Genomic DNA, 24,004 nt, shown 5'->3' on the forward strand with positions numbered 1-24,004 from the left:
ACTTGAGCCCAAGTTCAATTATCTTAGTTTATCATTTCTTTTATCCTTATTAAACATGTGTAAAATGTGATAAGCATGTGGCAGACATAGGTGGGCATCTCCCTCTAAAGCATGATAAGCACATTGCGTAAGTCACTTTTTAAATTAATTGAATTGCATTTTTGTAGAGATGACTCCATAACCAATTCACCCTGAGAGTCATGGTCGGAGAATCTAAGGATTCTCCCCGACCACCTTCCATTCACGTTACCATTCTCTAATTTTCCATCAATTCTCCCATCAATTTATCTCAGCTCCATCAAAGCATTTTCGTCCAATCTGATTTGGCCTCGTTGCTTGCTTCAGCCACGACTTCCAGTGTCTTCCAAGTCGTCTGTGTCATCAGATCTTTCACTCCGCATTTGCATTCCTTCAGCCTCGAGGTTCACTCAACAAACCTCGTCTCATCACTCCAGCCTTTCTCACAGCACCACATTTTCATCTACGTCTTCGAGAGAGTTCCTCTCGCATCCTCACCGAACCATATCTTCTATTCTCACCGATTAGAACTTACTCTACACAGATTTGAAACCCTTTCCACCGATCAACCACTCATTCCACTGATTAATCAGACTATTTCACCTATTAAACCACCCTACACTACTGGATCTCTAACCTTCACCAAACAAACACTCGAATCAAGGGTTTGTTTGACACTTTCCCAATCTGCCATGACCATTGGACCTCCTTCATCTCAACCATTCCCTATAAGGCAAGAGTTAAGAACGAGCAATGATCTGTACTGTATTGCCTTATTTAAGCATGTTTGAATATTTTGTAAAGTAATTTGTCGATAATTAGTTGTCTTTTATAATAATTAATTGGTATAGCAAATTCACTCTGGGTTAGAAGCGAACTGGTCAGCTTGAGTCTATATTCCTCTGAGATTATTTTGGCAAATTCTTTCCTAACCATTTCCGTTATTTACTATGTTAGACCTTAACTGATTTTTCCCCATATTCTTTTTTATTTGCCCTCCTGTAATTGGTTTGTACTAATCCATAGCGATCATGGAATGCAATACATCAGCATAGGATTAAGTTTGGAATACACAGATTTTTTTTGTGTAAATTATCCCTTCATGTGTCAATCTTGATATTTTGGCGAATGCATTGTATAAAGAGACTGTGACTAACATGTTATACTGACTAACACTGATACGCCAACACTAACACATAACACGACATGAACTAAACATGTGAAAAAAAAACTTTAAAAAAAACAAAAAATAAAATAAAAATATTACAATGATAATGTTAACTTTATTTATACAAATTTAATAAAAAATACCCAGTTAAATCGTTTTAACATATATTAAAAGTGAATTAAAAATATAAAATTAAAAATAATGGGCGGGAAACTTTATTCCAGATTTATGAACAAGAGAGATCCCTAAAAATCCATTTGAGAAAAGAAAGAGATGAATAGACAGGGCGGAGCCGGCTGAAGGAAGGGCGCGCATCCCTGCAATCTTTCTAAAGCAAAAAATGATAAACTTGACTTTGAGAAAGAAACTCCTTAACACAAACACTTAGTAAGAAACCTACCTTTTAACAACTTTACTAATAGAAAGGGGAAAGCTCAAGCATGCGAAGAAAGCTCATATATATATATATATATATATATATATATATATATATATATTCTAGAAAAAGGTTTGTAGAAAGGGGTGCAAAGGCTTCAAAGCTAGCTTGTAGTTTAGGGGTGTGGAGGTTTGGAACCCTAAACTACAAGAGGCCAGCGTGCAAAGGCTTTCTTGGAGCTCCTTTCAAAATGCGGAACTTGCTTTCTACTAAATCGTTTTAACATATATAAAAGTGAATTAGAAATATAAAATTAAAAATAATGGGCGGGGAACTTTATTCCAGATTTCATTAGCTATGAATTTTATAGGAATAAGTTTCATCCATCATTTTATAGGTTTACTAACTGAGTAGGTTTTGGTCTTAGTCCCTCACCATCTTACATTTCTTTTCTCTATTTCTTTTGTCATTTTGGTATGCTAGAAATTATTGATATAACTTAGGATGCCAATCTAGAAATGATTGATAACTTATGATGCCAATATAGTGATTATTTGCATACCTATCTTCCATTAAAAGAAGTCTTCACCACCACAATTATTTCACCAAGATCATACTAAATTTGATAAAATCCTTTCTACTTACTAGTGGACGTGCCGAGAATTCCCCACCCATTTTTCTTCATTTCCTCCGGTTCTCACGGTATCTGTAGTCTAACAAAGACCGTAGGTTATCTTCATACAATCTGACACTGACAGTAGAAACTACCTATCACCACTTCAAGAATATGCTGGATAATACAAGCCATTTCATTGGGATATATCAATTACAGTGCGTACATCCTCTTGTATTCACTGTTTAAAATCTCTTGGTCTGATGCATGAGACATGGAGAATGATCGACTCTCGGCCCTCAATTTTGTCTCCTCCATCCTATGCAAAATTACACAATAGCACATGGAGCCAATTGTAGAGAGCATTATCAAGCTTCCAATCACTGTAGCATATATTGCAAGCCATCTGGAGTGTGATCCCACCACCACGTATGTAAGAGAAATGAAGGCAATGGAAATGAAAAGGCAAGCCATCCACATGAGCTTGTTAATGACAAAAACAAGCTGCTTTTTTGCCTTTTGCTCAATAACAACTACGGAAGTTTGAACCACTACAACTGCCAGAGAGATGAACAATGCCAGGCTGTCAAACACAAAAAATATTAGGAAAGCTGCATTGTTTGCTATATTTGCTTGTCCAAGAGAAAATCCATCTGTTTTATTTTCAACATATTGACCCGGGACTGTGAAGATGGCTGCAAAAGCAACTGTAGCAATAAGAACGGCAACAACAGTTGCAGAGTTTATTGCATTGTTCAGGCCACTGATGTGTAGCTTTTTCAGCTTCTTTGCAATTTTTTGAACCCTCATGCCAGTCTGACGTGTCTGTTGGAGTTGGGATTGTACATCGTGCTTTATGTCACTGACAGTCTGCTTGAGTTGTTTTGAAGCATTTGGAGGTTTCCCTTGGTCAGTGGAATTAGCAGCCCCAGCATCCCTCAATATGGAGACAAGTTCAGGACTTCCAAATTTTTCTGCAACATCAAGAGGAGTTTCTCCAGCCTTATTTGTTGAATTGATGTTGATACCCTCCATTGATAACAAGCAGCGAACATTCTACAATAAATAATGACTAGTTTAGAATAGACATTGAAAGCCAACTTCTCTTCATTTCTAGGAATACGCTTTGTCTTTCCAATGATAAAACAGAGGTAGGATTGAAAATTTAGCATCGAATCATGATGCCTATGCATAAGTATAAATTTATCCTACATATTTTTCCTTTGAGTTTATATTCATTCCTTAAGCTTCAGTTGCATGTATGCACGCACGCAATGCAAAACTGCCTCAGTTAAATTCAATGATCCTGGATCAGGAAGGCAAAACAAGAAAACCAATCATCTTAACAAAATCATATGGCTGTCTTTTGGCCTGGGTGATACAAGACAAAGGTGGTCAATTATTCACAGGGTTGTTGGCCAGACTACTAAAAATGGAGATACTTCACGATACTGTAGCAAAGCTACTTCAATGTTTAAGTAACAGTGAACAGACGTATTAAAATATGTCTACCATCCAAACAAGCAGAATAAGAATGTGGCTAATAACAAATCATGCATAAATAAATAAAACGAGAAAAAATATAGTAATTCTACTGTCTATCATACATAAGAATAGGAAGAAGAAATCAAGGCATAACATTTGTAAGTTGAAATTTGTATTAGTCGTGCAAAGGGGGGTTATTTATTTGAGTTTGGATAACCAAACTGGAACTAATTTGTCCAATAGCTGAAAACAAAGACTACGAGTTGAAGGAACTAATCAGCATCACTTGGAATAGGAGGCCAGACTGGTACTTGATATACAGATGTTAACCAGTACATTAGTTAGAATAACTTCTAGTCGGTGTTATTTTTCTTTTCTTAATTTGATGGCTCGTTAGTTTGTTAGCTGAGCTAGTGTGTAACTTAGTTAATGATCCTGGAGCAAGCTTTCCCTTCAAGGTATGAATGAAATTTAGTAATGATTGTCAAAAACCAATTAAGTTGCAACTTTCACAGCAGTGGTGTCGAAAGTTTCACTCGTTTGTATGACAGTTGGTGAATTGGGAAACAAACTAATGTTCTATTCTACATGTGTAAATATGGTGCTTTTGGGTAATATTATTCTGCTTTCAGAATAGCTTATAATTAAAATGCTTAGGAAAAAACTTTTGACTGAACTGCTTGAGTGCAAAATATGTAAATCCAACCTTCAAACCAAAAGCAAATTATTGTTATTCAGAAAAATACTCAAACTTGAGTTCTCGCTTTTTGTACAGTTCACAAGCTGTATCATCTAATACCAGTTTCAAATGGCCACTTGGAAATTGAAGATATTGGAGACATGTTCAGAGGCTTCATGAGAAATTATCTCAATAAGATCAGCTCAAAGTAAGTGAAAAAGTATCGGGGGAAACTATCCTAATATCTAGAGAAATTAAGCAAACTGTCAGAAGTAGAAAACAACAAAAGGCAAATAAAACCTTCCATGGCTGAAGGCCAGAATCCAGTAACCTCCAATAAAAATGAGATGATGGAACATCTTCAAAATTGGACTAATCCTGGTGGCATTCATACTTATACATGAAAGAGCTTCCGAAGGGGAACAATCCCACGGAATGGCTGGCTCCACTCATGAAGCAATCCTTTCAATGTAGGGAACACCAGTATATCGAGAAGACCTCTAACATTCTTTCACATGGAAGGGAGGCATATACAAATGTTATAAAAGGGGGAAACTGCATGGTTATTGGATACCAAAAGGAGTTCTACAAGTTGGATAATAGGGTGGTAGCCTGGTAGGATAGTCAAAAAAAGCTTTAATTAAGGCCTTGTTGAGCATTCACAAGAAATAGACCAAGAAAAATTACATGTTTAAGTACATACCATGCAGAAAACTATATGACTAACAAAGATTAGGGTTAGGATTTTAGGCATAGCGGGAGGCCAAAGGAGATAAAAAGAACTAAATGCACTAAAATTGATGTTAAGCTGAAAAATACGATGCATTACCAACTTACAGCCAAAGTTCCCTAAACTGCTGGTTGAAAAGGACTAATTTGAATGAGAGAAGATTTTATTCAATTGATTTATTTGAAACATCACCCTTTATAAATAGAGAATTTTAATCCTAAAGTATTGGTTACAAAGAGATCTCTATAATTTTTGAAGAATTTCTAATAGTACACTTAATATTCTATTAGCAACACTCCTCCTTTAAGCTTGTGAATGTATCTATCATTCAAAACTTGCATGTGAGATCATGAAATTGTTCAGAAAGACTTTTTGTACACAAATCTGCTAATTGAAGTACAAATGGGACATAAGAAATAGTGGCAAGGCCAGTTTTAATAGTGTCAATTTATTATCACAATAGTGACAAGGCCATTATTAATGTCAATTTAATAGTGAACAATACTAATAGCTAATTCATTATCACAATAAAGAATCATAGACCCTTCACATGATACTATAAGATCATTTAGATAATTCTCAACCATAACAATTCACACATCCCATGTGCCATAGCTCGGAATTCAGCCTCTCCACTAGACCTTTCAATAACATTTTGGTATAAGTGAGGTTTGATCCCGCTTTGCTGGTCTCAGTCTTGTCTGGCAAAGTCTCCCCATTATCTCTGTCACCATTTTCTTCTATAACAACCGGATCAAGGCTTCTCTCCAAGCGACGAGCAACCTCGCCGGTCCCAGAGGCTGAATTAGGTCCATATGTTGCCATGTGAACACTCTTTGTTTGTCGTTGCACGTGACATCCGTGTGCTGCTTTCCTCTCATCGAAGCACGCCGCGCCTCCACCATAACACTTGTTGAACCTCCTTGTCTTCATTTTGACCATTGGTTCTTTATTCCCAATGTGATTGAAGATGAAATTTGGGATTCTCTATTTGTTCCTTGCTGGTTGTTTCTTTTACGTTGGTCTCCTCCAATGAAATTGTCTTGTAGGCCTGATACCTCTTTCTCTATTGCTCTTACCATTACTTTTGAAAAATTGAATGAGAAAACATATCTCTCTTGGTCCACCTTAATTGAACTTTAGTTCCTTGGCCAAGGTTACCTCAATTAATTTGAACAAGACTGGAGTAATGTGTCATCCAATCAAGTTGAACAATGGAAGAAAACTTATTTGCAACTTTGTGCATTACAATGACAATTGTGAAACCCAAACTAATAAGAGAATAACCTGTAGAATCTTCTGTCATGGTTTCTACATGTGGAAGAGAAGGACATGGTGGTAGTGGATGCCTTTAATACACGACTTTCCTGACAAAACAACCACTTTCGAAGAGAAATGATCCTCTGGGATGGATAGATCCAATGGATAAGTTTTTTGAACTGCAGAATGTCAATCAAGAGGAAAAGGTACAATTGGCTCTTATCAGTATGGAAGGGAACACTCACCATTGGTTTAAGTTTTGGCATCAAAAGAACAAGAACCCATCATGGGAGGAATTTACAACAGCATTGAGGAGAAGATTTGGAGGCAAAGAACAAGCACTGTCCATGAAAAATTAGCAGCTATAAGGCAACATGAAATGGTTGAAAACTACATACAAGAATTTAAATTATTAGTGTCGCAAGTTCCTAAAACTTCAAAAGATCAGATGTTGTGGGGCTGCAACTAAATGTTTGGAATCAGATTCATCCACACGATCCTATAGTATCTAATAAGAGTTATGGAGATCACTCGTGATATAGAAGAAGCTATGCAAGAGTCACGCCATATTGGAGGACCTTCTTTCAGAAATAATGCATCTAATTTTTGGTACCAAAGAGGAAGTGGGGTGGTATCACAAACTGAAACAGTCAAGAACAGCAGGAGTACGCAAGTTTCTAATGGCATGGAAAGCATTGCAAGGATGAGGGCACCAAACAACACCCAAGGATCAAGAATCCAAGAATCAAGAATGCGAAGAAGTAATGTAATACGGGTTTTAGAAACAGAGGAATTCAAAATATGACATATCTTGAATATGTTAGGAGAAGGGAAGAGGGAGGTGTTTTCATTGCGGAGGGGCTTACACTCCTGGCCACAAATGTGTAGAAAAAACTTTAAGAGCGGTCATATTAGTCAAAGATGAAGAAACGGGGAAAATGATGGATAGTAGGTTGAGTGAAGTAGGGAAGTTTTTGGAGAGGAATTTGGAGGAAAATATTGACCAAGATGGTCAATATTTGGACTTATTTGTTTTCTGTGCAAGAGGCGTCACCTAATCTCACACCATGAAGATGCAGGGCAAAGAAAGAGGAAGATCCGTGTTGGTGTTCATTGATACTGAGGCGAGTCACAACTTTATTTCTTCAGGGTTGGTGCAGTTACTTGATCTACCAGTGGAATCTACTCCACCTTATGGTTTTAGATTGGGAGACGAATACAAAAAGCAAACATAAGGATGTTGTAAGGATGTAGAAATGCAGTTTGAAGAATACAAGGTCAATGAGACGTTTTTCTTGTTTGAACTTGGAGGAGTAGATGTAATTTTGGGTGTAACTTGGTTGGCAACATTAGAAGATGTTAAGGTGAATTTGAAGACTTTATTCATGAATTTATGCACTCAAGGCCAACCAGTCAAAATTAAAGGAGACCCCACTTTGACAAAAACTTTGGTGACCCCAAAAGTTTTGAGAAAAGAATCCGAAAAAGGTTTCTATTATATGGGAGATGCAGACCCGACAAGATATTAAGCTTAAGTTGTTGAAGAAAGGTGTTGAGTCTATAAATAGAGAAGGACTTTCCAAAAGGGATGCCGCGAAGCAAAGGGAGAGATCCTTTCTTCTACAGAAGCTAAGGCATGATGAAAGTAATTTATTAGATTCAAAGTATTCAAGTATGGGAAACTTCAGTGGGCTGAATTTGGTTCCAATATGGATGAACCACACACCAATAATAAGCAACATCTGTCCCGCTAATTGCAACAACTGTCCCATTAAGTGCAACAGCTGTCCCACTAATGCAACATTTGTCCCACTAACTATAACAGTAGTCCCACTAACTCAAAGCTACATTAATTTCTTTTTTTTCTCCGATAATACACTCTCCACCCCCTCCTTATTCTCCTTGTTCAAAGTGCCTTTGAAGGAAGGTTATTTGGTTTTACCAAATGAGATTCAACTTGCTCAAAAATCATTATTAGAAGATGTGTACTGGAGGAGACAAGTGTTGAAGTGCAAGCACAAGAGTCTCAACAAGTGTTGGTGTAATAGCAAGAGGGCAGATCTAAAACAGTCATGTGGGAAACACTTCTGCCATTAAAGTTCAATTTTCAAAATTCAACCTTGGGGACAAGATTGTTGTTGCAGTAATGGGTATTGTTAGTAAGGGAAATATTGAGAGAGAGGAATGTGTATTATAGAAGGGAATTTTGGATCCTTGTATGAAATGGTGAACCTTTTCGTAACAGAAAGTCCTTGATGTGTCCTTGATGTTAGTATTGTAAAACTTTATTTAGCCTCACATCCTTAGTACTGTGAGATGTTGTTTTCATTTTGCTATATAAGCAACCCCGTGTAATGAAGGAGACACAGAAATACAATGCATCATAGCTAACAACATATGGCAGGAAAAAAAACTCTTACCAAAGGGAAACATCAGGCTAATCAGGTAAAGAAACTACAATCCAATGGGCTTCTTGTATCTCTTTAGAAAAATAAATACCTTAACACCAAAGCCCTAACACCATCCCTTAGAGTATTTTATGTTTTTGATCTTTGAAAGCTTTCCATTAATTTAATGTATGGTCCCTCAAAAGGTAAAATTAGTCTATGGAACCCACAAGCTGGAACGCATAGCCCTGACCTTGAAATTGAGTTCCCCTAATGGATCCTAGTACATCAATGTGCAACCAAGAGAAGAATATAACTAACAAATAACCAGGGACTTTTGCTTTGAGGCTTTAAAATGCAATCCGCAACCACAACTTCAATTGCAATGTCAAGGTTTTCCGAGTCTCAACAGGCACATTGTGCTCACATCTGCTACGTTTTGTTTAATGGACAATATGACCATTAACATCTGTGCAGTAGCGAATTGTGGCTTACTTGTCTATTTTCTGTTAATTTCTAATCCATAAAAGAAGTATCAGCAAGGATCAACATTCCTCATTGAGCAGAAGTAAAGAATGTCTACGTGATCAATTTATCATGGCTAATATGATTATACAGAATAAATAATCACCTGAGTACGGCCCTTCTTTGTGGCAATATGCAGCGCTGTATTTCCTTTATTATCTTCCAAGAGTAAAACTGCTGGATCAGGTTTTACCAATTCCTGCAAAATTTCTTCATTTTGCCCTTTCACAGCCATGTGTAGTGCAGTTTGGCCTTTCTTATCAGTTCTAAATCCAGTGCTTGGATCCTTGTTTAATAAAGCTTTCACAACTTCTAAGTGCCCCATCCTAGCCGCAGAGTGAAGGACGGTTTTACCATTATTCCTGGCTATTTTAGCAAGGTTAGAATCTGATTCCAGAAGGAGATTAACCACATCAATATGACCTTGACTTGCAGCTGTATGTAAAGCAGTTGAGTTGGACAAATCAGTGGTCATGGCCAAGTTGGGAAAGGACTGCAGTAGTTCTCTCAAAACCTCTGCAAAATTCTTTTTCAGTCAGAGATATATCGAGAGAGAATGAAATAACAGGCATGGTATTTGTGAAAAATATCTTTGGTTCTGCTTGCCTAGGATTCTCACCCATAGTAGTATATCAGAAACTTAAAAACCACTGTCTGAAAGGCAAAGTAGTAAAACCATTGAAGCCTAATATATAATCGTAAAAGAACAAACTATAACCTTAACACCAGATGTGCATGTCAGTTTACTGAGAAGCCACAATAATACAACTCATGTCTTCTCTAACTTCATTTTCAATATGCATAAAGAGAGACAGTTGCACAGACAGGGATAAGGGAAGGATGGAATAATACAATCATTCCTGGACAATGTTTCTTCAACTAGGAAACACAAATTTCCAACAGTAACACATCCAAGGAGCGGCTTATTTGAAAAAATTATGGAAAAAGACTGAAAGGACAGAATGGATATTTGGTTTTGGTTTAGATCTTAATTAACTAAAAATCAATAGGTAAGATATCACACCAACGCACAACCTTTTCAGGGTAATTATACTCCATTCATTTACATTGTAAAACTGTTACAAATCCAAAACCAAAAAAAGAAAATTATGGAGAGCTTAGGCCCAAACATAATTGCAAGTGTCTTACCAAGATGACCTTGCTTTGCAGCAATATGGAATGGATCATAGCCATTTCTGGCCGCAATAGAAGCGGTTTGCAGGTCCAAGTACTTCAGTATCTCACTAACAACCAAAGCATGCCCATTCTCTGAAGCAACATAAAGAGGGGTCTCCCCCTCTAGGTTCTGCTTTGCCAACAAATCTTTCGTCTCACAATTAGAATAGTTTTGTATTATCTCCTTCACTCTGCTCAGGTTCCCTGCCCGAGCTGCTAAATGAACTGGTAAGTCACCACGTTTCCCAGGTGACTCCTTGCTCTTCTTCCTTTCGCTTCCCATAAAGCTGAGCTGCTTCTCCATCACTATGCGAAAACTCTTCTGTTTTTCCATAAATCCGCGAAAGCTCTTCTGTTTTTCCATAGTAGATGCCCGAAAACTGCTTTGTTTCTCCATTATCACTTGAAATCCCACTCCGTGATAACAATGAAAATTTCTATCTCTCTACGAGGCAACAGAAGAAAAATTTAGAAGACCATTAATATTCACCAATAATCAAACTTATACAGACGGATAATTGGGTTTCGTATACATCAAACACGCTTATTGGAGTAAATTAACTCATCAAGAATACAAAGATACCACGAAGCAAACCAAAAGGCAAAAACTATTTTATCTATTTTCCATCTTTAACTTGGAAGTCAGAGATGCCCGTAGACTGGAAGGGCGAATACAATCATAAAATAGCACGAATATTAGAAATTAATTCATAATACCTAGATGCTAAACTCGGTGAAGTTGGACAGATAAATAGATCGAAACACAAAATCTGGAGGCCCGAAGACCGATTCTCAAAAACTCAAGACTTAAAACTGTTCCGAAGCTAAAGGAAAAGGATCACTTAAGATTCATGCGTCTAAAATTTTTTCAGAATAAGAAAAAATTAAAATTATGGGAACAAAATCACAGCTGAAGTGACACTAATACCGCCAACAACAAGCACAGGGTAACTTTTTTAATCCTATGCTAAACAAGGAACGAATAATCATCAATCTTATCACCAGCCAACACGCACTAAATTGTAAAAGGATTTTTGCGTAATTTACTTATTATTGTAAGGTTTAATTATATAAAATGGTGCTTTTTCGCATTTAAAAAAAAAAAAATAGCCACTTCTTATATTTTATTCTTTGTCTTAATTGTTTTTTGTTAGTGTGATTAGCTAAGTCATGACCTAGTAAACGAACCACCAGGTGAGCAGTATCACATATTCATCACGTCACCATTTATATATATTAAAAAAATTAAAAACGTAATTTTTGAAATATTTTATGTTTGTTGTGTTTTATTCATTAGGGAGAAAATCATGAAAAAACTTCAAAGTGAGGACACAAATCATGACTTGAAAGAAGGGGTTGGAATTATTGATAGAATGGATTAATAGGTTGTTGCAGCTACTGTTGAAACTGGTTATTTGGCTAAATATTGGAACAGGGTAACAAAACATGGTGATGGATCCTCTCATGTGTCTTCGGAGGATTCATGTTTTGATAATCCTGTCACCTCAAGCAGTGTACCAACGACGACGTGTTGATGAAACAACGTACCAATGTTGCATTTTTTTTTTGGATCTATGTGATTCACGTTGTTCACCTCCACCAGCGATGTGAGAGCCTCTTTTCATTCCCAACCGGCAACGTCCATTTCCAGTGGTGTACCAATGGCGAAAATGTGGGCAAAGAAGGTGGGAATCTTTTTCTCTTTGCAAGAAGTTCTGGAAAGGAGAAATATATGTCAACAAGCACCACCATGATCCATATAATATCTGAGTAATGAAGGGTTTATTGGACCTCCTGCAAATCTATTTTGAGAAATGTTCCTCTTCTTAACATCGTATTCCTCAACTGTATTCTCCTTAAACTGAACATGTTCATGCTCCTCAAACTGAATATATCCTGACATTTTCCACGCGAAGCAATAGGTTTGTCCTCTATGAGAAGCTCTCTCCTCATAGTAAGATTACTTCGAATAAAAGTTATATCTTTCTAATTTTTTTTATTAACAACATTACAAAAAAAAATATTCAATTAAAATAACTACATAAATATGAAATGCTAAAATTTTATTAAAAAAAAACTTCAAATCATAAAACATTACACAAATATAAAAGACAACTAAAACAATTTAAAATTATTAAATAATTACAAAATATTAATTACAAAAATATTTAAATGAAAAAAAAATATTTGATTAAAATAATTATATAATTATAAAAATCTAAATATATTATTAAAATATCATAATAACTTTAAATTGAAAAAACTTCCACAATTATAAAAATAACTTAAACATTAATTACAAAAAGGTTAAACCCATTCGGAGGTCTCTATTTTGGAGTTTTTTTCCCATTTACATTCCCGTCTTATTTTTTTTGTCAATTGAATCCCTAACAATGTAAAATGGAAAGAAATTGACTTCTGCCGTTAAATCAAGCTAACGGGATTAACTTTCAGCTGATGTGTCAGAATGACTGAACGGTTTTGGTCAAAGACTGAACGGTTTTGGTCAAAGTTCGAACGGGCAAAGTTGTCACCAAAACCGTTCGGTATTCCCTCAAAACCGTTCAGTCTTGGAACAAAACCGTTCGGATTTTCATTCCGACACGTTGGCTGAAAGTTAACCCCATTAGCTTGATTTAACAGCAGGAGTCAATTTCTTTCCATACAAAATCTAATTCTACACATACAAACATACAATTATTTATCTAAAGACACATTGAATGAAGTTTGAAGGAAAATGAGCACCAACTTTTTACGCACCAATGCACCAGCGAAGAACATCGACAAAGCTGGAGCAGATCCAATAAAGAGGAAGGGAAAGGAGGTGGAAGAAAGAAATAGGAGAAGAGAAGAAGGTGTGGTTGAGAGGAGAGAAGAAAGTGTTGTGTGCAGCGAAAAAGTGAAGTAAGAGTGAAGAGAGAAGAATTTTTAGGTTTAGAGAAAAGAGAATCTGGGTCAAAAATTCTCTTTGAATTTTTCAAATTTTTTTACCCAAGTTAAAAGCTTTTACCGCAAGGCATAATTGCCATTTTCAGAAAAATTGAAGGTCCAGATTGAAACACTTAGAAATGCAGGATGAAACTCTCACTAACGTTTGATGAAGATCCAACTTACTAAGAGGATATGTGACATGTTTTGTAAATTGACATACATCACATTCAAATGACTTAACATACTCTTTGAAGAATAAAGTTGTCAAATACGTTAAGGAATTAAAAAGAAAAGTATTATAATCCCAACTGAATATGCTTTTGAAAGAAAAAATCATTATGTTTGCAAGATTACTATGTCCAAGTGAGAGAAAAAAAAAGGTACAATTTCATCTTTTACAAAACTGTCATCATTATCATATGCCTTAAAAGATATTTTATTTCCACACAATCAAACGAGCTTTATATTTCATGTTTGCATTTTCACACATTTTTTCACCTAACAGCTGACTCCCTCCTTAGTCTATCCTTAAATTTCTTTTGTACTTTCTAGGCGGTTCACATCGTCTCTAACAGACAAACAACACGTTAAGAAGATTGTTTCAGATTGCCCCAGCCAAACTAGTACTGTCACAATCACACTGTTACAGCATCAACATATACTTGCTACAAGTACAACGACAAACTTGCATCAGCATTGATCGAACAAATTAGGCTATATTGACAGCTACCGGCTTCCCCCTACCCATTGAAAATCCTCTTGTACCATCCGGCATTCGGGGCCCTGGTGGTTGCTTGGCAATTACTTGATCCGTGAAAATTGTATTATTTGAAGGGGGTGTTCCCACACGACTATTCTGATGACAATGCACTCGGCCTCGTCCCTTACCCCGGCCCCGGCTTCGACCTTTCCTTTGCCCAGTCTCTTTTTCATAACCATGCTCTTCTCCCTGTTTAATTTAAAGGAATTATGGCCTAAACATAGAAAAGTTAAATAACAGTTGCTACTTTGCCCTCAATCTACCAGTTAGAATTTTTCGTATGACAACTCAACAGGGCACGGACATATGCTGTGAAATGCAATGAAAAAACCATTATTCTCAGCATATATGTAATTCAACAAAGGCGTGTTACCACAAAAAAGCATAATTTTCTTTTCAAGGGCTCAAACACGTTGGAAGGGTTCTAAAACTTGGGGGGAATGGTTTCCAAGCATGAAAACACTCACGAGCATTTTAAAACCGGTATAATTTTCTTATATAGTTAAGAAGGGATAACAAAGTGCATAAGATGCCATAACTTTCTCACACTTTCAGACAAAAGTCAGGTACAACACCACAAACATTCAAGATATTTCGTAATGAAATTGGACTTTCATCGTGATAACAAAAGCTGACCTTTGATGGCAACCTTTATTGCGTACAACACAAGTTAGATTTCGATTTCAATTGAAGGGTAGCACCAAAAATGATCTCTGGTACAGCAACCAAGTTGTGTCATATTTATAGAAGTATAACCGTTTTGGTAAGCTTGACATTCTTGGAATTCAAACATTCCAATTAACTTGACGGAAACACGATTCTGGTAATTAATTGCTCTTATGCAACAAAACTATTATCTACCATCAACAATCTGTCAATAAAAATATGCAGAAACACTTACAGCATGTTCATGCAACTGAGTATCGGGGAAGGAAGCATCTTCTAATTGTTTCTCACTTGCATGTGGCTCAGGCACAGAAGTATAATCCTCATCACAGCCAACTTCAACATCAAGTCCCTTCTTTCCTCGTCCTTGGGATGGTTTAGACTGAAAAAAAAAAATATCAATAACATAATACATTTAATTCACAAAATTCGCCACCTACCTACCTAATCTTTTTGTTCTTAAAAAAAGTAAATGCTTCAAATAAAAAAGATTTGGGTGATCTAGCTTGTAATGCAATGGCATTAGACTAAGAACTAAATTGACACAAATGTCACTAGAATTCTTCCTTCCAACCAACCAACCTCTTGCTTCCCGTCTGCTTAGGATCAAGGCTGAACTTTCAAACCTCTTGCATCTTTGCACCTTCAAAGTTTCGTAATTCTTCCTTCCTAACTTCAAAGAACACTTTTCACAATGAAGGTAGAGGTTTTCTACCCAGAAACCTACCATGAACTTCATCCAAAGACTCATTTGAAACACATAAACTCCACCATTCTCTTTTCACTTCTTGAATTTGGTTTCAAAAGAAAAGTAACCATGACATTGTAAAAGGTTATGACATCCTTGTTTGGACTTCCATAGCAAAAACATCATCAGTTCATAAATCAGAGAAGAGCTTTCAAGTTTAGAGTAGAAGGTTTTTACCACCTCTCACGAATCTTTCCCAGCTGGAGGAATAAGTGTGACTTTGCAATGGAAGGGTCCATCATTTTCATTAACCATGAGAAGATTACTGAATTTTCTAACTTCCATCTTGGGTGAGACAGGCTTGTATTTTCTGGTTAACGGGGTGTCCCTTATAAGATAGCCTAGTTTTTCTGTGCCATTGAGGACTAATTTCATAGACTGAGACCATTCAACACAGATTTTTGTCATTAAGCTCTTGGATTGAAAGTTTGAATTGGTACCCATGGCCAGAGATTAGAGCTGAAGTGGTTAGCAGAATTAGTGGAAGATGTGGAGGAATTTCCTCATGTCATAACCAGAGCTGAAGCTCTAATACCATGTGATTTCATGGCTAGCTAGGGAAAAAAACTATAGGGAGATTCCCATTACTCATTAAAAAAATAACAGAGATACATACATAGATAGGGTTGCCTAATTATATCATTACATAATATATACAAAATGGAGAGTAAATAAAAAAAGGGAAAAAATCAAACCAGATAGATATAGTTGTCTCGGATAACATTAGATGAAATCGGACTTTTTTCCTTCAATAACATTATATAGGTCAAATAAGACAAATGATTTTGATCACAAATAATAGCAAACTCGGACCAAATCATAATAATCCAATCTTGATCCTAATTATTCAATACTAGTCCAAAAATTAAAGATGTAGATGTTAACAATTTTGAACACATTATTTAACACACTATTTTGAACATATATCATTGGTTGAAATTTATTGAAAATAGTAAAATTTTGCGGGTCGCACATCTTATTTAATAAATCTTTCCCTTGATTTGTAGTTTTCAATAAATTCTATCCAACGGGATAGTGTGTTAAGAGTGTTCCCAACAATCCTCTTGATTGTATATGCAAACCATAATTGAGGGATACTTGGATACACGTAATGGAGGAAAGGAATAATTTAGTGCATACCATGCGTCTAAGCATTAGGCGAACCCGAAGGCCACTCCTCCAGTTTCCCTCATCATTCAGCTCAGCAACCTGTGAATGGTTTACAATCTGATCACTAAATGGAGGTGGTTAAAAAGTAACCTGAAATAATACCCTGCCAACTCAGAAAAGTACTGGTACTTACTGCTCTCTCAGCCAGCTCAATAGATTCATATTCAACAAATGCATGCAACTGGCACAAAAAGTTGTATTAGATTCATTAAAATACATTCCTTTCATTAATACTCTAAAGGAGAAGAGAGAGAATCCTATAATAGGATGTTTTACCAGCATAAGTTCATGCCCAAAATTAAAGTAACGAACAACCCAAATGTTGGTGAGCGTGTCTATAACTCATCATAAGATTAGCATTTGACATAAGTTCTAAAACATTGAAAACTTGAAATACATACAAGAACAAAAACAAATATGTACGTTGCAAGGTCAAAATAGAAAACAGGCCTGAAATCTACTTATTGATGTGCAGCCAACCTCACATGACCAAACTGAACACAAGTAACATGCCCCGGATGAATAGCAAGTCATGGTATATAACTACCTACCCTATATAAGGAGCAGTTAAATTTCCTCTAAGTGACTGAAACAAAAACTAATAGGCATTTTTAGAAAGCGTTGGTCTGTGGAGGGCCTCCAACAATTTTATAAAAACTTGGAAAACATCATAACAATATTGAAATGTCAATTTCATCACTGGAACTAAAATTCATGTGTAGGTTGGATAAAGTGTAATCAACAGGTTAAAAATTTGATGTAAAACAAAAACAGGGGATAATGACCTCGATGGAACCTATAGTACATGAATTCATGAATATATGAAAGTATACCTTGTTAGATAAGGGCAAACCATCAACTTTTCCCAATCTCAAAGCAGAAGAAGCCCCACTATTGGAGGTTTGGGGTGGACAGGTACGGATAGTCTTCACACTGCCACATGCCCACATAAAAATTTATGATAACTAGAATTCAGAGTTTCAACACACGTAAGCCTTAAAAAATCCACAACAAGCCTCATTCAATGGAAGCCAAAATAGTACCTCCCAACTACTGAGAAAACCTTCATAAGATTCTGATGACAATGATCCTCAGGTAGGTTTTCAGCTACAACAATGCGAGACTACCAGAAAATAAAATTGCTATAGTGAGAGATAAAATAAAATATTTCGCAAAGAATATATGACATGCATGGATCGAGATAGAACCCATCAAATGATATTGATTGTTTAAAGAAAACCAAATGCAGCATCAATAAACTGTCCTGACAACTTAAAAATTTAGTCACAAGATTGTAGGAAGAATTACTTGTAGCTCTTCTATATCAGACTCGGTCAGGGGATACTGGCGTCTGATTTTCTTTCCATCTTCACTAACCACCTGGAGGATTAAGCATTGACGTATATGTGAAAACATCAAGAATAAAATTACGAATAAATATCCAAATGTAGAGAATGTATAAGTTGAGAGTAACATTAGCTCATGAAGCAAGAAAGTCAACAAACTTACGAGCTTTGATGAGTTCCTCAAAACAGTGGCAAGTAGGGAGTGACTGGTTATGAGGGCCTTAATCTTTTTGAAAGATGCGACAACAGATATAGGCACTAAATATTTTTAGAAAAGCATTAGAAATTATACAGAAAAGGAATTAGAAATAATACAAAACTGAGATCATAACAGATCTAAAACCATCTACTATCTTACAGGAACAAGAATCAATATATCAATTACATTATTCAATATGATATTCTTTGAACTATCATTACGGTGTTCCTTAAGGAGGATGAAAGTAGTAACATCAAGCAGGAAGTATAATTAATTGTTTGACTACATAGCAATTCAATTATGCAGCAATAAATAAGGAAACTGAAAATATTTTCTTACCAAAACCTTCTGGATCTTTGCTGATGAACCTCATCAAATGATCGGTAGTAGCTAAGTTTAAATCACTGAAATAATACTCCACCTACAAATTATTATATAAAAATCTCAACCAAAACCCTAGTCAAGTTGTTATAACAAAAGAAAAAGGAAAAACGCAATATAGAGAAATATATTAACGTCAAAAAGTTGAGGAGAAAATCTGATTCAAATTCTCAATAGCAAACCAGTACAAGAGGGTATTATAGGAATTCTACCACTCTGGAAATAATTACAACAGTCAACAATGACTCTTCATATGGAACAGTATACTGATTGTAATAATTACAATAATTGACAATATTTCCTCATAACTCTATAAATAGATAATATCTTCTCAAAACTCAACCCTCCCCCTCAAGTGAAACCATTCTGTACGAAAATCGTTTGTAAACAAATCTGCTAGCTGAATTCCTAGTGGGATGTAAGACACAGTTATAAGGTCAATAACCAATTTTTTTCTTAGATGAAGTGTCAGTCTATTTTAAGTGCTTAGTCTCATCATGTTGAACTGGGTTGGGATCAAAACTAATAACTGATCTATTATCAGACAAAAATGTCATAGGTTCTTCACACACCTCATGCATTGTAGCTTGAAATTCAGCCTCTGCATTGGATCTTGAACTACATTATGTTTCTTACTTTTCCAAGTCACCAAGTTTCCGCCCAATAACATGCAATATTCAAAGGTGAACCTCCTATATTAGTAACAAACCCAACATAGTCTGCATTAGTATACATCTCCATATTTATTTCCATCCTTCTTGAACAACAATCCCCTTCCTGAACTTGTTTTTAAATATTGAAGGATTATATCCACAACCTATAAATGTTGTTATCTTGGATCATGCATGAATTGATTGACCACATTCGTAGCATATGATACCTCAAGTCTAGTGTGGTCTAAGCAAATGAGTTCCCTTGCAAATCCCTAATGTTGGCCCTTATTTACTATGAAACATATTCATCATCTCTAATTCTATGCTTTTGTTCTATTAGAACTCGTCCCCTTGCAATCAATATTACCTTTTTCTTCGAAAAGGTTTAGAACATATTCCCTTTGGAAGATAAAGATGCCCTTTTGAGTCGGTAACTTCTATCCTTAATAAGTATTTCAACTTTCCTAAATCCTTTATCTCAACCTAAGTAACAAAATGTTCTTTCTAAACTAATTACTCATGTTCATCATCCCCTGCAACAATCATGTCATCTACATAGACAAAAGAAGAGTAACTTTTCCATCTAAGGAAAAATTGATAAAAAATGGTATGGTAACTTTGATTTTGTCGGTACCCCGAGGTTGTCATTGCTTGAGTTGGACAGATAAGAAAATAAGTCTGACAATAAAGTTCTTGGTGAACAATCCGAAGGGAATTGTTTTTGAAGTCCATATATGCATCCACTATGTCCAAAACTTGTTAAAAAGTTTTAGATGATGCATGTCATGTTGAAAGACAATATTATTGAAGTTGTGACATAATAAAGCAAACTACAAAATTGTTGGTCAAATATTGATGGCAAAGAGGAAAAAGCTATTTTAGAGACCTTGTATTGCACACGGTATTAATCTAATGTTGGAAAATTATGAGAAGAAGATACCAATTCATGAGACAATTCCAAAAGGAAAGAAAATTACAACATTTATCTATTCAAGAACTTCTTTAATTTCTCTATTATAGCGTTTCACAAAAGAAAGAGCATCCATATTTCAAAAAATTTGTCATTCATGTATTGAGCTTGACATGTAGCTCCTCCGAACGTAAGGATAATTGGAGTTCCTTTGATATACTAAGTTAATATTAATGAGAAAATATATTTAGAATAGAATTACTAGTCTATTACTTGCTTATCATATTTGTCTTTGCATTTGTTTAGGTCTGCACAAAGATAAAAAATAGGCTAAAGCAAATCACAATGAACGATGTTGTTTTTGTTATGGCTAACTCAAAATTAACAAAGAAGAAGCAAACAAGAAAACCAGTTCAAATTAATATTGATGATTGTTCATGTTGGAAGCATGGTTATCAAACTCTCGAGTTAACTTGTAAACTCGTACGAGTTTATGTTCTCAGACATGACTTCTGAGTTAACTCGAAAGTAAACTCGTTTTCTGCGTGAACTCGATAGAATCGATAGTGAAACCAACGACCACAACGCCGAAAGTTGCTCCGTGAGAGGAGTCGTCACATGCCGCCACGTGCCTCCACCGTTGCCGGAGCATGTAGCCCAAGCGCCCACCTCCGACGAGACCCACTCGCCGCCGCCGCCACAGGCAGGGTCACCGGAGCCTCCTGAGTCTGTTCCTTGGGTCGGTGACGGCCCGTTTGGCCTATATTTGAGTAGATCTAAGTTTGAAGTTTTGTTCCTTTTCTCGATGTGACCCACACGCCATCGTCGTCTCGGAAAAGGTCATCGGAGACTCCTAGTTGTGTTCTACTGGATGTCTAAGTAAAAAATATTCCTTTGGGGGTACCTAATGACCTACCAAATATAGGAGGTACCTGTCGGTTGGATAGTCATAATTACTTACAATGGAGCCAATTTATTTGAAGGGTTCTCAAGGGTCGTTCAAAACTTGATCACATAGGTGGAGGAGGACCAGACGACACTCATTTTTCAATTTGGGACAATAAAGATTCATTAATTATGACTTGGATGTGGCAATCCATGATTCCTGATATAAGTAGAAATTATATGTTTCATTCTTCTGCAAAAGAAATATAGGATGATTTACAGAATACTTTTTCTTTAAAAAAGGATCTTGCTGCTTACTATGACATTGAGTTCATTTGATGATATGAGCATGAGAAGAATGGAGCATTAGGTTTGGATGTAGACAACTTGGATTTGGATGAAAGCTTGGTTACAATCCAAGTTGAAAAGGACGATACTCTACATCAGCATTAAGACATTATTGATAAGGTAAAGGAGATGGAATTGGAAATGATGGAGTTGAAGGTGTATGTGTAGATTATGATTTTATCTTACAAGATTGTTTGCTTTAGATGAATTATTATCTTGTAACTAGGACAGAATTCTTATTTGGAAATGGGACGGAGCTAATGGTTTACTATTTTGTAACTAGGAAGGAGTTACTCTCCTACGTAACTAGGATGCACGGTTTACACTTCTAATGATTTACTGTTATATATGTTTATTATATTGTTTTATGTTTGTCATATTGAATTGAAGTTCATTACGAGTGTTGAGAGAGATATAATGATTTGGTGCGCACATATTTGAAGTTCATAAATTTTGTTAGGATTTGTGTCTCCTAATTCACAATTCATACTTTTGTAGTAAGATCTCGATTCTAACCATTGATCAAAAGCTATGACTAACAGTGATTATACAACTTTTTCTACTTAAGAGTGCAGTAGACCAAATCCAATATTTGATTATGACTTTGCATACTTAGCCTTCACCACAGGACAATTGATGTTATGTGCAACAATCTCCTCCTTAGCAATTGTCTTAATAGGAATCTAACTCGTAACCTTAACTCTGATCCTAATTGCTTGATTGAGTACTTACAACTAAGCTAAAAACTATAAATGATAGTCAAGGTGTAACTCTTTTTAATTAAAGCTTAATAGCCAAAGCACGACAATTTGATTGGCCAAGTAGGTTTTTGTAAACTTGGATCGTGAACTCACAAGAGTTTACTTTGGATAAAAATATATGAAAATATCTATAAATAAAATATTAATTTAATATTATATGATGTTATAAAAAACTTTTTATATTTTTTTTTACTGTACTAGGGAACCATGAATTTGTTCTCTAGTGCATTTTGCAAAAATCGTGACCAGAAAACAAATAAATCCTTTGTTGTATTAGGCCTTTTTCTAAACTTGTGATTTCACATGAGTTTGCTCGAGTTTATAAGACCCTACTAAAATAAAATTCTAGTGCAAGTTAACTCGGTCCTAGGATGTGGAAACATATAAACAAGTTGAATCCCGATTTTGATAACCATGACTACAAGGATAACTGGGACAAAATAAATATGGGGACTAGTGCACTGAGGATCAATTTAATTCATTCTGAGTTCGTCGTCTTTTAGTTGGATCACTGAGGGTAAGTTTGGGACAGAAGGTTGTGGATGAAAAGGGAAGGGAGGAAAGTTATGCTCAAAGTGTGAAACCTTCCACTCTTGATTATTTTATCTTAGTTCAAAAATAAAAACCTGAATCTATTTCCCCTTCCATCTAAAATCCTCATTATTGTTGTGAATATTGTATAGTTCTCCCAATTTAGGAATTAAAAACCATATCCATTTCCTGGAAACAGCTCTATCCAAGCATCAAGTAACTTGATCTGTGGACAGGAATAGAACACAGTACAAAATACAGAACAAATAAGCATACATGATTGGCTAACTAAAATATTTGACTGATATTGATATACACAAGGATTAAAAATGGTCAAAAAGAAGCAAGACACTTCCATGTAACAATCCGTGAGAGTTGACAAAGGAAAAACTGAAACAGTGAACCATCCATTCACTAATTGGCATATCCAAAAGGTAACTGAAGTTTACCTGATTCAATATTTTCTGACTGGCTTCATCAGACAGCTTGCTTTTGGAAGAAGGAAGACGATCCTGGTCAACTTGAGACTGCTGCACGGTAGAATCAGAACTAACATAATACTGATGTGGGTGATGATGAGGCCGGTAGTGAACTGGAACGTGATGCTGATGGCCAAGATTATGATGGTGATTCTGTACCGGGACGACATGACCTTGAATCGGTAAATGGGGCGGTGAATAAACGTGTACCATACTAGAAGCTGGAGGAGGAGGTGGTACAACAAGCCTGGGTTGCTGCAAATCGGTCCGTGGGGTGGCTCGAGTTGGCACAAATTCTGGTGCCTGAGCGTTAAGCCGGCTAAAAGATCCGTTTCTTGAAAGAGATGGATCTGACTGCAACTGTGATGTAGATGAGGGCGGCGAGATATCTGGAGTTTCTGAGAGTGACTCATGAGCCATTTTCAAACCTTGTCTTTCCTCTCTTTTTTTGGTTGGTTTTTTTGTTGGACGATCTAGCAGCCTATGCTGTTCAAATCACTTTGCCAGTTTCTTGTGTTTGGAGATGATTTTCTGAATCTCACTGGAGCTTGCAGCTAAGAAGAATATCAGAGGTTAATCCATATGTTTGTTCAATCCCAAAATCGGTGTCCTTGGAGAACAATTCTCAAATTTTACGGCTTTCCTAACAGTGAATCATTTATAGTCCTGATAGATGATGACTTTTGATTGACAAAGGCGGACCGGCCCCAAAAGCACTCCGGCCCATACAGACGACCACCAATTATAGGGTATCGTGTTTTATTTCTATCAGGTCCATAATATCAAAAAATAACTTTATTTTATAATATTTCTTAATTA

The 24,004-nt window shown here is 36.0% G+C and overlaps 2 protein-coding genes across 4 annotated transcripts; both read right to left on the reverse strand.

Annotated features, from left to right (window-relative positions):
* Positions 1–1,875: 1,875 nt before the first annotated feature.
* Positions 1,876–11,428, reverse strand: LOC106760145 (ankyrin repeat-containing protein At5g02620). The gene is made up of 4 exons (XM_014643590.2): positions 11,135–11,428; positions 10,391–10,862; positions 9,348–9,757; positions 1,876–3,231 (listed from the first exon to the last, which is right to left on the reverse strand). The coding sequence occupies exons 2-4, from the start codon at positions 10,812–10,814 to the stop codon at positions 2,389–2,391; spliced, it is 1,677 nt and encodes a 558-aa protein (XP_014499076.1). The 5' UTR covers positions 10,815–10,862; positions 11,135–11,428; the 3' UTR covers positions 1,876–2,388.
* A 2,313-nt stretch (positions 11,429–13,741) lies between these two features.
* Positions 13,742–23,925, reverse strand: LOC106760157 (la-related protein 6B). Of its 3 annotated transcripts, XM_022780371.1 has the most exons (12): positions 23,156–23,925; positions 18,577–18,658; positions 18,202–18,296; positions 18,001–18,072; positions 17,736–17,815; positions 17,526–17,625; positions 16,826–16,873; positions 16,663–16,731; positions 16,218–16,268; positions 15,010–15,156; positions 14,745–14,821; positions 14,160–14,297 (listed from the first exon to the last, which is right to left on the reverse strand). In XM_022780371.1, the coding sequence occupies exons 1-11, from the start codon at positions 23,603–23,605 to the stop codon at positions 14,792–14,794; spliced, it is 1,224 nt and encodes a 407-aa protein (XP_022636092.1). In that variant the 5' UTR covers positions 23,606–23,925; the 3' UTR covers positions 14,160–14,297; positions 14,745–14,791. The 3 variants fall into 3 exon arrangements, with proteins under 3 accessions (XP_022636091.1, XP_014499091.1, XP_022636092.1); XM_022780370.1 differs by lacking the exon at positions 14,745–14,821 and having other exon boundaries at positions 13,742–14,297; positions 23,156–23,923; XM_014643605.2 differs by lacking the exons at positions 14,745–14,821; positions 16,218–16,268 and having other exon boundaries at positions 13,742–14,297; positions 23,156–23,922.
* Between the last annotated feature and the right edge of the window lie 79 nt (positions 23,926–24,004).

The sequence above is a fragment of the Vigna radiata genome, chromosome 5 (assembly GCF_000741045.1).
Source record: "Vigna radiata var. radiata cultivar VC1973A chromosome 5, Vradiata_ver6, whole genome shotgun sequence".
NCBI classification, from domain to species: Eukaryota; Viridiplantae; Streptophyta; class Magnoliopsida; order Fabales; family Fabaceae; genus Vigna; species Vigna radiata.

Bases quoted from the DNA above. Each gene is read 5' to 3' on its own strand.
- LOC106760145 (XM_014643590.2), bottom strand. From the start codon at position 10,814: ATGGAGAAACAAAGCAGTTTTCGGGCATCTACTATGGAAAAACAGAAG. The intron at 9,758-10,390 runs GTAAGACACTTG...AGAATTTTGCAG, and splicing joins TGCAAAGCAAGGTCATCTTG to AGGTTTTGAGAGAACTACTG. The intron at 3,232-9,347 runs GTGATTATTTAT...TATTTATTGTAG, and splicing joins CAAAGAAGGGCCGTACTCAG to AATGTTCGCTGCTTGTTATC.
- LOC106760157 (XM_022780370.1), bottom strand. From the start codon at position 23,605: ATGGCTCATGAGTCACTCTCAGAAACTCCAGATATCTCGCCGCCCTCA. The intron at 18,659-23,155 runs GTAAACTTCAGT...AATAATTTGTAG, and splicing joins GTCAGAAAATATTGAATCAG to GTGGAGTATTATTTCAGTGA. The intron at 18,297-18,576 runs GTAAGAAAATAT...AAAAATATTTAG, and splicing joins CAAAGATCCAGAAGGTTTTG to TGCCTATATCTGTTGTCGCA.